The sequence below is a fragment of the Nematolebias whitei genome, chromosome 16 (genome assembly GCF_014905685.2).
Source record: "Nematolebias whitei isolate Nwh7 chromosome 16, NemWhi1, whole genome shotgun sequence".
Lineage (NCBI taxonomy): Eukaryota > Metazoa > Chordata > Actinopteri > Cyprinodontiformes > Rivulidae > Nematolebias > Nematolebias whitei.
In genome coordinates this window covers 17,551,962-17,566,333 of record NC_056513.1, presented here as the reverse complement: position 1 = coordinate 17,566,333, position 14,372 = coordinate 17,551,962, and the positions used below count along the sequence as shown (strand labels likewise).

General features: G+C 37.1%; 2 protein-coding genes and 1 non-coding gene across 5 annotated transcripts in view; all 3 read left to right on the top strand.

The window, feature by feature from the left end:
• The window catches only part of micu3a (mitochondrial calcium uptake family, member 3a), a 40,487-nt gene extending 27,612 nt beyond the window's left edge, over positions 1 to 12,875 (top strand). Inside the window, exons 10-16 of one of the 3 annotated variants that reach the window (XM_037689738.1) lie at positions 8,167 to 8,261; positions 8,349 to 8,520; positions 9,761 to 9,766; positions 10,433 to 10,541; positions 10,651 to 10,808; positions 12,003 to 12,067; positions 12,545 to 12,875. In XM_037689738.1, the coding sequence (XP_037545666.1) occupies positions 8,167 to 8,261; positions 8,349 to 8,520; positions 9,761 to 9,766; positions 10,433 to 10,541; positions 10,651 to 10,808; positions 12,003 to 12,067; positions 12,545 to 12,551 (612 nt within the window). In that variant the 3' untranslated portion in view covers positions 12,552 to 12,875. Of the gene's footprint in view, positions 1 to 8,166; positions 8,262 to 8,348; positions 8,521 to 9,760; positions 9,767 to 10,432; positions 10,542 to 10,650; positions 10,809 to 12,002; positions 12,072 to 12,544 lie in introns of those variants that run through there. The other 2 variants (XM_037689739.1, XM_037689740.1) reach the window with 2 other exon arrangements.
• tmod1 (tropomodulin 1) overlaps positions 1 to 14,372 on the top strand; it is a 307,955-nt gene that overhangs the window by 282,255 nt on the left and 11,328 nt on the right. The gene's annotated exons all lie outside the window — the stretch shown is intronic.
• Positions 14,329 to 14,372, top strand: part of LOC119423271 — a 238-nt gene continuing 194 nt past the window's right edge. The window contains exon 1 of the small nucleolar RNA XR_005187452.1: positions 14,329 to 14,372. This exon is cut by the window's right edge and continues 194 nt beyond it. This is a non-coding gene — a small nucleolar RNA (small nucleolar RNA U3).

The following is a 14,372-nucleotide window of genomic DNA, read 5'->3' as shown; positions in this document are numbered from 1 at the left end:
CAAACAAAAATCTTACTAATTGTTAAAAAGTAGTTTCCCTACAAACTGTATGTTCTTAAAAATAATATTTTTGATTTTACTTTTCTCTGCTCTGCTCCAACTCATCTGGTTCCTTCATACTCCTTCATTGTATGTGTATCTGTGCCATGTTGGGGCTTTTGCTGTCCAATCAGTTTCACTTTAAACCAAAAACGTTAGATGCAACTAGGGGTGCACCGATTGCAGTTTTCTGGTCGATCGCCGATCTCTACAAAGCCTGACCTGCCGATTCCGATTTTGGCCGATACAGATTTTGTTTTATAAGCGACACTGTCAGGTGTTATAAGGTCACAATGCACCTTCAATTTTCCAATCTGATTTTATTGTAAAACATACCCTTGAACAATGTCCTAGAAACAATACAAACTTGTTTTAACTGGCCATAAGGTAGTGCTCTGAAATATAAATGAAGTTTAGACAATTGTTTTAAAACAAGCAAACAAAAATGGTAAAATCGGTTTCTCATGTAAGTATCGGCCGATCGCTGATCACCCAAAATAAAAAAAATTTGGGCTGATAAATTGGCTGGCCGATTTATCGGTTTATCGATGTATCGATTTATCTCCCTCAGAATAAATTTTGAGGGAGAGCAGATTTATCGGTGCTCCCCTAGATGCAACGGTATTAAACAGTATCAACATGTAAGAAAGTTGACTACAGAGCACATGCGCATCGCTTAATTATGTCCCATTTCTCAAAGTAATACCTGTCCATCTTGATTTGTCCAGAAATTATGAGTAGTTGTTAAAGTAATATCAGTTGTTCACCAGCATCACAAAACATGTGATGACAAAACTATCAACAAATATATGCATTTTAAAGTTAATAGTTCAACAGTAGAACATATTTATAATGCATTTAAATATTTGTGAACCAGATTGAGGCTTTAAATTGTACTGTTGAGGGAAAGCCTAATGTCAATATGTTGATAATAAATATGTTCTTACCAGGTTGTCAAGAAACCTTTAAGGCACATTTTCACATATCTTTTTAAAGGTTGGGGTAAACGTTACATCACATGTTTTAAAGTGACTGTGAAACAAAAATGAACGAGGGAAACACACACTGAGCCTGTCTACATCACAAAAATGTCTTTGACCATTCGACAGTGTAAACTGTTTTCTATGGTAAACTTATTAACACAATACATTTCTGTCTCTGCTTGCACAGACTGATCTAAAGCCTCCTCAAACTCAAATGAGCATGCATACGTAAATGTTAAGACATGGTTTAATCATCAAATTTCACAATGCACTTCAAAATATTCATTAGACTACAGTGATGACCGTTTGTCTTGTTCTTTTTTAGGTTAAGCATTTTGTTTTTATTTAAATGACAGATTATGATATTGGCTAATTGCCAAATTGTACAGTAATAGATTTTCCAAAAGTATTACCGTTAAAAAACAGGGACGAAATCTGGAAGGAGGAACGCTGTGCATTTCGTCAAAATTTAACAAGATAAGCACATAAAACAATTACCGGTATTTATTTGCTCGACATTATAGTAAAGGTGTGTCTCAGTTGAACTTTTACTTAATAAATGCACTTCATTGGTCAAATTAGCTGCATTTCACCGGGGCGGCGCAGCGAAATGAAGCTGATTTGACGGTTGCTCCAGGCGAACTGGACGAAGGTGGCAGGCTGTGGCAAGCCGATTGTGTCATTAATAGCCACTTTTACCTATTACATGACACAATGTTATGCCATACTGCTCGAGTGCCATCTAGTGGCTGAATATGGTAAATGTTCAATATTTTCAGTCAGAATGAATGAAAACGGTCATATCTCAGGCAAAAATTGGTTTATAAATATGGGGGGAAGATAAATAAGTCGCTTCGGTGTATAAATCACAGGACATGTAAATTATGCAAAAAAAGCCTGCAACTTATAAGTCGAAAAGTATGGTGCATCAGTATGGTGTCCATTAAAATATTTTAGTTTGGAACAAAATGTGGACTGACTATTTTGGGGAACACACAAAAAACTGTCTAAAACAGATAAACGTGGCTCAAACCAGAGCATGTTTGCGGTGATACAAACACCATTTCTTCTTAACGCCTGTGATTTCTGACTCAATTCATATTTTTAACAAATAGATAAGATGAATACTTGTTTAATTACAGCTAACGTCGTGCTAACAGGCTAGCTGACTAATGACAGACTGGGTGCTGTGGTAGCTGCGGAAGCTTAGCCGGTGGTAATGATAGTGTAGCAGTTTGAGGCTGACCTTGTATTTACAGAAACAATCTTTCATCTCTCGAATAGAACAGAGAAATTAGGTTGGAGGTCGGGAATTATTAGAAATTAAAAAATACATTAATTTCTAATGCAGCCCAAAGGGTCACAGCAAACAGAAAAGATTAAAGGGGTTATAGGAAAACCCCCTAGTAGAATGTGATCTGATAAGTAGAAAACCTGAGTGTGAAGAAAATAGGAAGAGATATAATCAGAGAGTCAACAAACAGGTGAGAAAGGCTAAAAGCAAATGACACAGGTCAGCAGACAGAACAAATGTTCAGGAACAAAGTGGGTGAGAAGAAGCTTCGGGAAGTACATTTAGGGGAAAAAAGAAAGAAGCAGGTTGTATTTAGAGGAAGATGTGTTTACTCAACAGATTAGTCATTATAATACCTCTTTGCTTTTGTCTGCAGGAGGAGGAACTGACTGACAGGCAGAAAGGGAGGGAGCAAATCACTCCTGTGTTTGTCAGGTGAAGGAGGTACTGACGGGTACTATGGGGTGAAAGAAAACCAGAGTAATCAGAGCAGGGTAGGAGGAGAAAGCACAGCGCTGACAAGGGAGAGGGGGGGTGAGAAAAAAGTGAGGGTGAGGGATTGAGGAATGTGCAGAAAAAATGAAGAGGCCTTTCGAGGCGGTAGGAGCGTTAGCTGTTTTCATGGCTAGAAGGTGCGACTGACTGTCTTGGCTAAACACCGACAATGAGCTCGTCCTCTGGAGCATTACTCACAGGTGGATAGGGTGAGGAAGAACGTTTAGGGTTTACATCAGTAATTACTGTTTTTACCCTCGACGTCACGATCAAAGACTGTCAGGATCACAAACACACAGATGGATAAACAGACATGCATTTACCAGGTGTTGGCTCGTGCCTCATAGGCGTGGTGACAATTACGCTGTCAGACAGATGAGCTCACACCGCTCCTGCCACTCTTCCAGGAAAGATAAGCTTGTTGTGATAAGTTTAAGTCTATTGGAAAAAAAAGAAACCTTTGAGAATTTCTTGCACAACAAAAAGAGACATTTTTCTTCAGTCGGACAAGAAGGAACAAAGTGCAAACACAACATAAAAGCAAACTCAGGAAGAGATCCATTTTGTTTATTGGGTTGGAGATGATTGTTTTTATGATGACATTAAATGTCAAATGTTTCTTGCATGTCATCCAGTAATTTATACTACTGTAATCAATCACTTAACTTTAGGCAGCTGCATTTCTAACGTCCTTCTACCAGTATACCCACTGTCCCTCCTCTGGACATGTCCAAACCATCTCAGTGTGGCCTCTCTAACTTTATCTCCCAGTTGTTCAACCTGTGCTGTGCCTCTGATGATCTCATTCCTAATCTTATCCATCCTTGTCACTCCTAAGGAGAACATCAACATCTTCATTTCTGTCATGTTCAGTTCTTTCTCCTGTCTTTTTTTGTCAATGCCACTGTCTCCTACAACATAGCTGGTCTCACCACTGTCTTGTAAACTGTTCCTTTGACCTTTGCTGACACCCTTTTGTCGCAAATCACTCGTGAAACATTTCTCCACCCATTCAATCCTGCCTGGACTCTCCTTTTCACCTCTTTACCACCCTCCCCATTTTCCTGTACTTGAAGTCCTGCACCTTTGTGACCTCTGCTCCTCGTAGCCTCACTGTTCCACCGGCCTCCCTCTCATTCACACACATGTACTTTGTCTTACTATGACTGACTTTCATTCCTCTTCTTTCAAGTGCATACCTCCACCTCCTCTCCAAGTTCTCTTCCACATGTTCCCTGTTCTCACCACAGATCACAATGTCATCTGCAAACATCATAGTGCACAGGGATTCCTGTCTGACCTCATCTTTTAGTTGGTCCATCACCAGAGCAAACAAGAAGGGGCTCAGAGCTGATCCTTGATGCATGCCCACCTCCACCTTGAAGCTATCTGTCACTCCTAGAGCACATCTCACCACTGTCCTGCTGTCCTCATACATGTCCTGTACCAGTCTAACTCTGCCACTCCAGATTTCCTCATGCAATACCACACCTCCTCCCTCGACACCCTGTCATATGCTTTTTCTAAAACAAGCGGCAATAAAAATAAACGGCAGACTAGTTCTGATAATTATCCAAGCGGCCATGAAAAGAATCAAAATAGACAGACTTTTAAAATCAATCCTGTATTGAACAGGAAGCCACATGAGATACTGTCTCTTTTACTGGTACCAATTAGGAGTCTGGTAATGTGCTGATTTAACAGGTGCACCTGTTTGCTGCTGCCACAGGTAGAACAGATGACATCATCTACAAACCGACACATCAAGTTAACCTTCACTTGTGAAATGCTCAATGTAGAGAATAAAAACAGAATTTTGTTTCTGTTAATAGCAAAGCTTCGTCAACAGTCATCTAGTTAACAATAAAAAAGGATAAAGGTGCATTTATTTGTTTTTTATTGATCTAAGAATGATAACTTTTATGTTGGTTTACACTGAATGACCAACAATGAAAACTTTAGGAATTTACACAAAATCCAGTTTGTTGTGGCACTTCCTCCAAAATCTGAGATGTAAAAATCTGATGTGCCACTCAACATTAAATGTATCAAACTGATCCCAGTTCAGTGAGCTCCTCGCTGATATAACCTTAAACCAGCAGAACAGCAGCTGATCCTCCCCCAGAAACAGAGGATGGAGGCAGAGACACGCCACCTGGATGCTGTCTTAATGTCTGAACATCTCATGTGTCATAAAGACATCAGTCATGTGTCAGTTTAAAGATAAAAGAGCAAATGTGTTTCCATGCTGTTTGTTTGTAATTAGAGGTTTAATAAAAAGTTCTTTCCAGTAACTGAGACAAGAAAAACAAGACAACAAAATGATAAGTCTGTGTTTGTTGAAAGGTTTTCACTGTCTCGTCTCAGAGGCATATCAACGTCAAGACAAGTTAAATGTTCGAAGTCGTGAAAATGAATGTGCTCAAAAACATTTTCATTCCAAATGTCACTTTTTTAAACTCGTGATGGTGCTTAAGCGCTCTACATTAAAAACCCTTTGACCCCCCCGAAAAAGTGTAATGTTCAGGTGGTTTTTAAAATTGTTTCATATATTTTATTAATCCAAAGAAGCTGTTTTCATTCGTGCCATTAGATTTTCTCTATCTGTCACTCATGGACGTTTGTGCTGAATAAGAACATTTTGTTGCACCAAACGAGCACAACAAAACATTTTGTGTTACCTTTTGTTCTTATTTGCATCTGTGTCATCTTGTTCAACATTTTCTTCTTGTCCCACACTGGAGTTTAGGATTTTACCCTTGAGGTAGAACCACGAATGCATCGTGGTGATGATGATATTTACGATGTTGATGATGATGATGATGATGATGATGGAAATGGCATATAGGCTCCTCCTCCTTAGATTGACATGAGATTTGATTTAATCTGATGTCACTTCTCTGCATGGCCAAGGATTTGACAGTGGGGTTGGCTGGGTGGGGCATGGCAGACTCAGAGAAAGGAGTTCTGAGGTTCTTTCTTTTTCTCTTGATACCTAAAGGCACCGTCACCTTTTTCTGAAGTATAGCACAAAGATGTACATACTGAGGCAGAATTTTTCTCAGAGGCTATAAGTTACCCATGCCACTCCATTGTTTAAACAAACTAGAGAAATTGCATTTCCTGGGAAAATGCAATGTGAATGCTTATTGCAGAAGAACTTGCTGAAAAACAGCTGAAATGAGCTAAAAACATGCTGAAATGTAGCTGAATAGAAAAAAAAAACAAGCCTGAATCAGCAAAAGAAAGCAGTAAGAAGACATATTTACTGAATTAGGTTTAAATGAGCAGAAATGAGCACAAAAAAAATAGGAAATTAGCTTAAAAAAAGAGCTAAAATTAGCAAAAAGGACTGGAAAATTAGCTGAAACAGCAAAAAAGAAGCTTAAGCTACCAGAAGGAAGTGGAGAGAGGGCAGTTTTGCTGAAGTAGACTGAAAAAAGTTGAAATTATTGCAAAAAATTTGGAATTAGCTGAAAAAGTTAAAATTAGCAGCAAACTGCTAAATAGTAGCTGAAATAACTGAAACTAGCAGAAATAAGCTGAAAGGGGTACAGCAAGCTGAAATTAGCTTAAAGAAGTTAATTAGGCTGAAATGAGCAGAAATGGCCTTGAAAAACTAGAATTGATCTGAAAACAGCTTCAATTAGCTTAAAAAAATGCTAAAAAAAAGTAGCTGAAAAGTTAGAAGAAACTTAAATTAGCATAAGAAAGCAGAAAGAACACATTTGCCCAATTAAGCTTAAAGAAACAGACATGAGCACAAAGAAGTATAAATTATCTGAAAAAGGCTGAAATTAGCAACAAGCAAAAAAAAAACAGCTGAAAGTAGCTGAATTAGACGGAAAAAAAAATGTTTAAATGAGTGCAAAAAATATGAAATTAGCTGAAAAATCAAAAATTTGCATAACAGCTAAATAGTAGCTGAAGTAGCAGAAAAAGCTGAAACTGGCATAAATAAGCTGAAAGGAGCCGAAAGAAGTTAGAAGAAGCTCAAAAAATGTAGTTAGCAGAAACAAGTTGAAAGGAGCAAACAAACAGCTGAAAAAACAGCTGATATTAGCTGAAATATTTTTTTAATTTGCACAAGGAAGCTGAAAGAAGCTGAAGCAGAACAAAATGTGAAAGGAGCAGTAAAAGGTTGTAAACAGATCTAAAGATATGAAATATATAAAATGAGCTCAATTAATTTTCTATGAAGAAAAAAGTGTAAGAAAAGACTAAATATTTCAAAAAGCTAAAGTTGCACCAATACCCAAAGTCAGCACCATTCTCCTGAACAAGCTGAACGTTTTGATATGATTTGTTGAAATAGCACAAAAATTGTGGAACAAGAAAGATGCTGGAAAACGTGTGGAAGAAAAATGCCTCACGATAGTGTGAATGCTTCATTCACACCATGAAGGAAGCGTTAATCAACAGATTACAGAGCAATCAAACAGAAGTCATCGTCTAATCCCCACCGGGTGGGTTTTAGTTGACCAGGAGTGGACACGCAATCGCTTGAGAGACGAGAAAAGACAAAACAAGAAGATCCAAGTAGCAAAAGTGATTGCCGGGGTAATCATTAGCTGGCAGAAAAAGGTGGAATCAGCTCAAAGATACTTTGCATCTGTGCTTGTGTGGGTTTTGTGTCACTGCTGTTTGTCGTGTGATGTTTTGTTTGTGTTCTACGTGACATTTGCAGATGAAGGCATGAAATTAATGTGTCTGTGTGTGTTTGACAGCTTTACATTGTTTGTTAGATTTTTTTTTTCCATGTGTGTTTAGCATCTGCTAAATGTAAAAGTCCTTCATATGTGCACCCCCTGTGATTCAGGGATGGAGGTCATGCCTCCATCCACAGTCATGTCAGTGGATGTAGGCGATGTGAGTCTGTTCCTTTATTTGGGCTGCTACCTGACCTCTTGTCTGTTGTTCGTCTGCCAGTATCAGTTTGTAATAAAACTCCTCACCAGTCTAGACTGCGTAAATCTAAAATAGCTCCATTCTTCTAATTTGATTTGCCCATTTTGATTAAAAAAAAAAAACACTTTCTCCTTTTCCCCTCTATTTCCATTTACCTGTTTGATTTTGTAAGCTTAAATCATCTTAAAAGCGTCGTTACGTCATAAACGTTGCTGCCTAGACTGGTTTGTTGGATACCACATGCATTGGTGAATATAAGAACAGACAACTTGGACATTTTGCTCATTCAGTGCACGTTATGCACACGTGCAGCAGAATCCTGCTTCCTGCTCGCCTGCCCAGCGGTGTCCAGTTTGGACTGGTGATGGACGCGTTCCGCCCGTTGCTTCTCATAACTGTTTTTTGAATAATCACTGATGTGACTTTTCTCATTCCTGTCTCTGACAGCGCTCGGATGAGAGCATCACTATTGATACGACTCTACTGGTGCATTTCTTTGGAAAGAAAGGGAAAGCGGAGCTCACGTTTGATGATTTCTACAGGTACTTGAACATTCTAGTAGATAACACGATGCTAACCGCAGTCTTCATTCCCACCTACATCAGCTTCTCCACTTTTCTGCTTCTCAGATTCATGGATAACCTCCAGACTGAGGTGTTGGAAATCGAGTTTCTCACCTACTCAAAGGGGATGACTACCATCAGCGAGGAGGACTTTGCCAAAATCCTGCTGCGTTTTACCAACGTGGAGAACATCAACGCCTACATGGAGAACGTCCGCCAGTGCATTCCTGATGAAAAGGTGCACTACACACATGCTCACTCTTCTTTACCTGGCAAAGAATATATTAGAGCACTTAGGTTTATTATTATATAGATAACATTACTGTAGTTTTCCTAATCTTTACCCATCTGTTATATTTCTTCTGTTGTGTCTGCCTGAGGCTGTTGTTACTCTCCACACTTCAGTGCTTCCCTTGACCTCACACAAACACACATTTACAACCTTTTTTTTTTTTAGCTACATGTGAATGTTTGTTAATGTAATTGTGCATTTGTATATCTATCTATACATTAGGGCTGAACAATTTTGGAAAATATTCTAATTGAGATTTTTTTTTTTTTTTTTACCTCAATATTGTGATTATTTCTCAATGTCTTCTTCTCATGTATTTTTCAATGAACACAAGCAATAAATCTGTTTCAGTTGCAAAAAAAACCCTCCACTGTTTTCAGCTCCGCTGTAACTCTGTTTCTGCATATTTTTTTTGTATAGCAACTTGGCTAAAATGTGTGCGCGAGGGCGTTCTATACCGTTTATCCATTGTGTTTACCAAAGCTGTAAACCCAGGCTTGGTCACTATATTAATGGACATCATGTCTTTCACTATGAACTCCGTTACTGCTCGAGCTATTTCTGCGTGACGTTTTGAATTATGTTCATACGGAGTAATAGCTTCAAACAGTTCAGTCAATGATCCCTGTAGGCTGGTACTTTGCTTAACATACTTTAAGTTGAAGTACTGGTTGTTGGCATTCTAGCCATGCAACTATTGTAAATGGCTTTGTGATGTTTTTAAAGTGTTGATAAAGTTTCGTGGTGTTACCTCGAGAGGTATCAACAGCATCAAGACAGGTTCGTTGTGCAGCATCTTGGTTTTTATAGCCAAAATAATTCCAAACAGCGGACGTGCTGTACCTCATTGGTACCAAACTTTCAGATGTATCAGCTTCTGTCGAGCCTGACACCATTGTGCAACCGGTTAAAACACATTGTTGACTTCTCCCACGCCCTGCTCTGTTTTGCTCCACTCCCTCGCAAGTCACGTAAGCAGATCACGTGACCAGTCAAATCGCAGCCTTTGCGATTAGAAAATCTCGTTTTATCATACCGCGATAATAATGCAATTAATTGTTCAGCCCTACTATACATCACATTATGCTAGCCAGAAAGCTAGCTATACTTTGGCACACCAGCCGTATGTCCATTTGCAACCCAACTCTATTTCTGTCCCTCCTCTCTTTTCATGCTGTGGAAGAAGCAGGAGGTTTGTCTCTGCCTCAGAAAAAAACACAACCTGCAGTTACAAGCTGTCACTTTTTCCCTCTTATTTCTTCTTTTAGTTATTTTTACTGTCGTTTTGTCTTTATCTGTGTGTGCTCACGTAAACTCACTGAACTGCTTTTTGTCTTGAAATGTGTGAACGTTTGGTTTGGAATATTGATGTCACAGGTTTGACTGTAATGACTCACAGCAAAGCGCATGGGATACACTGCACAACCTTCATGGTTTACTCATTCGTTCAGCTAAATGCACAAGATCAACAACAAGCATCGCTCCATATACTCCAAATTATGAAACAGTAGATGTAGGCTGCTGCTTGCGTTTTTAAACTTGTGCATGCAAACCTGTCATTAAAGACGTCTTACATCATTTATAAAGCTCTTTATCGAAATTAGTTGGTTACCGACTAAAAGCATGAGTTTTTTTTCCCCCTTTTTGTCTTTTATTTTCGCAAACAAAACAATATGAATGTGCCTCAAGGAATGTTATATGCACACATGACCCCCCCGCACCCACCCCACCCCATGTCATTTTGCTGCAACAGTCTGAAACAACCATAACATTAAACTTTAAAGCATCTTGGTGCAAATCATGACCAATTATTGAATTTTCTGTCATTTCTTAGCCAGCGTTTCTCTTTGTGTTTCAGGGAATAACCTTCGATGAGTTCAGATCATTCTTCCAGTTTCTCAATAACCTTGAAGACTTTGCCATTGCCATGCAGATGTACAACTTTGCTTCACGCTCAATCGGACAAGGTAGTAAGAATTAGCTGGAGCTGCAAGTTCTGAAGCCCTCTGTTTCGACTTCTAGTCTTTAGTGAAGTCAGAATTATAAAATAAAATCCTGTTCCCCCTCCCTGACTAGATGAGTTCGCAAGAGCGGTGTATGTGGCCACAGGGCTGAAACTGACACGCCACCTCGTGAACACCATCTTCAAGATCTTTGACGTCGATCATGATGACCAGCTCTCCTACAAGGAGTTCATTGGCATCATGAAGGACCGCCTGCACAGAGGAGCCAGGGTGAGAACCTATCAGCTTCCTGAGAAAAACGGATCTCTTTTATAAAAAGCAAATCTTCTAAAAAATAAATAAAATCACAAACAGCGGGTGAGGATTTATTGATTTCCTGTTAAAATATTGCTGCTTTTAGAGAAAAGTCAGAAGTCAAGCTTGCTTAAAAACTAGCATAAAAACAGTTTGGCCCTTTTTTTTAATTATTAAAAATGTCTAAAAATTGCTTCATGTTCTCGAATAATAAAGATATAGGCACTTTTTTTGGTTGATATAATATAACATGGCGATCAAAACAGTTATATCAGGTTATTTTTATTAAGAATTAAAATAACACTTAACTTTAAACAGCCGTGACACGTGCTTGATTTTGTGTTATGTGTTAACATGAGAGAAAGAATTGTTGTTAAACTACCAAAATCATCACAACAAACTTTAAATCGTTTTTTGTAGAATGAGTAACAAACTTGATCAAATTGTATTTCAAAATACCGTTTATCATATTGTATAAATATTTCAAAAACAGTGAAAGCTTTGATTCACATTTAGTCATTCTATATGGATTCTAGTATTTACTGAAAATAATAACCTAGTAAAACTGTAGTTAATGAAATATAGATTTGTAATGAGCATAGGATTCTATATCTTTAAATGGTGACTAACAATATGAAATGTGTGCATGCAAATAGTTAACCAAGAACAATATTGACTCAAGATTTGGTAGTTCAATGGTTGGAATTTTAGACCACCTTAATAGCTCAGTATCTGCAGCATTAGAAAATATTTACAGTTATTATATTTGCCATATTGTGTTCAAAACGGCAATGGTTACAGGCTAATGAAATCCCTAATGCTATACTGCCCCCTAGTGGTATTTTTAATGCAAGACTTCATCTTTTATTCTTACATTATAAGATGTTGCATTATTGGAATTTTCCTGAGAATAATTGGTAAACATTAAAACTAGATTGTTTATTGTGTACTTGTTTCTTAGTCTCGCAGTCTTGACTCAATAACAATGTTTTCTTTTTCTGATCTTTTTGTTTCTCTTTTGTCGCTGTGCCTGAATTATAAACTTCCTTTTAAAACCAAATTTTGTTTTTCCAATTTCACATCACCTTTGTGCACTCTTTTTTTTATTCTCCCCGCCTCATGTGTCTGTTTCTTTATTAATTTTTTCCTCTGTCGTGATGACCTTCTCAGGGCTATAAAGCAGTGGAGCGAGCATCTTCCTTTAAATCGTGTCTGAAGAAGGAGCTGGCGAGCAGATAAGTAACACTAACAGCCACTACAAGAAATAAAATATGATATTTGTAATACTTTATGGGACAGGTTTTACCATGTTGCTTAAATTTGTGTTGAAGAGAACTAATTAATTTGACATTCTTAAATATGTTACATTCACTTGTGTCCTGTTTGATATCTGATTTTAATGCAATATTTCAACATCATGAATAAGTATTTGTTTATTTAACTTAACACTAATTGTTGTTTATGAATAGCTGAAATCAAAACCACAAATAAATAAATGGAAGATCAGGGACTGGGTTACTGGTTTCTTTCATTAATAAGAATTTTAAAAATGACCAAAAGCCCAGAATTGTTTTTTTTATGTTTATTTGGAAACCAGAACAACCCAGTTTTAGTTATTTTAGAACTTAAATGAATTAAATATAGTCTTGCATGAATACATTTGAAAGAACTGGTTTGAGGAATTGAAGTCTCTCTTGTTGCTTTGTGTTCACCAGGTGAAGGACCAACATTATGCCTCCATCTCCAGCTGTGCTTGGACTGAGGCTTGAAGAAGACAGCGTTGGAAAAGATATGAAGAAAAATTTTCGAGAACTCATATTTCCAATATATCAGCAGTGAGATTGAGCAGCAGTGTATAAATAAAGGTTGAATGAATTGTGCTTTCAATTGTATAGTTTTAATCAATCCTTAAATCTGAAAATGATCACAAGTATGGCTACACTGACGGATGTTTTCTTAATCAATTTTTAAGCGAACTTGTGTAAAATAATTTATTTCATTTTATTTTTATCAGTTTAAATCTGATGCCAAAACATAGGATAAGCATGGGCACGTTCACTGCTATCATTGTTTTAATTTTATCAAAATGAAGCCTTACTTATTTATTAACAAGTCGATGCTGTTAAAAATACATGAATCAAAAAAATCTTTCTATTTAACAAATGTGGGTATTTTTTTTTACGTAATGGAAGTTAAAATGTAACGGAATAGAATATTATAATAACAGAATATTTCCAATTATAATAAAACACATATATTTGCTCTAATTGTTACTCATTTATGGACTTGATGAATTTTATGCATGAATAAACTGGTTTAAGGACATGCAGTTTGTGGTGTTCATTGCGCATGCGCAATCAAGCTCTCCACAGGATGCTTCTTTTACCTGAACGTTTATGAGTAAAAACTAGTTCAGAAAGGTAAACTCTATCCACGTCTACGACACGGGTAAAATTTAACACTTCAGGGAGCAAGGTAAGATAAAAGTTACCTTAAAAGAATTTAACAAGTTTTTGTTTTGTTTTGACGATAATTTTTGAAATCACGTTAGCTAATTTTAGCTAGCTAAAACCAACGTTACGAAGAAGGAAAAGAAAGCCCGCCTTGTCCTAATGTGTGTTGAATTTGCTGTTCTTAGTTGAACTTTAACGAATTAAAAAATATAATTTAAGTTTGCGAAGTCTAAACGTTTTCAGTCGAATATTCCTATTTTGTTAAAAAAAAAAAGCTCGAAAGTTAGCTGTTTTTAAGCGGTTTTCAACATTTAAAGTGCTATCTTATCTTTAGTTTAAATGTAATACAAATAATGTTCAACCAGTAATCGTGTTTATAAAGATTTTATACTTTTAGCTGATGAAATGCTGACCCCATGTGTTATACCATAGTAACTACCGCTAATCTTCAAGCTCGTTCACGTGGCTGTGGCTAAATAATTATTACTGTTGTCATTGTTTGGTTTAGTTGGATTTACAAAAAAACAATTTTAAACGTCTATAAATATGTTATCGAGATTAACGTTCAAACTGAAACAGTTCGTTTAGAAGAAAAATGTAGCATTCGTGACGTCATGCGGAACGGTTCTTCGTTACCTTTTCAGTGACAGGAACATTTAAAGAGGCGCACTGTGAGACGGGTAAAACGTAACCCCCCAAAATAACCAATTTCTAAGAAACGTGCGTTAGATTTTATTCAAAAAAACATCTAATGCGAGATAAATGTGGTGGCTCATATAAACGGAAAATATATGGATGATTAAATTAAACGGAAAAACCGACGAGATGTTTCTCGCAAAGCATTGTGGGTATCTAGGAATTTAATAAAAAATATTGAAAAACATTTATTTCAAAACAGTCTTAACGGAAGTGGCACTATTGAGTCTTTATAATTTTGTATTACTATTCAGTCATAGTGTGAAGCTGTTTAGTAAAATCAACGCATCCTAATCGAGACACGTTGTGCTGGGAACCACCTTCTGATTGCAAGCACTAGTAAAGTTAAGACTATACTTTCAGGGATCATTTCTATAGTTTCTAACTTGAG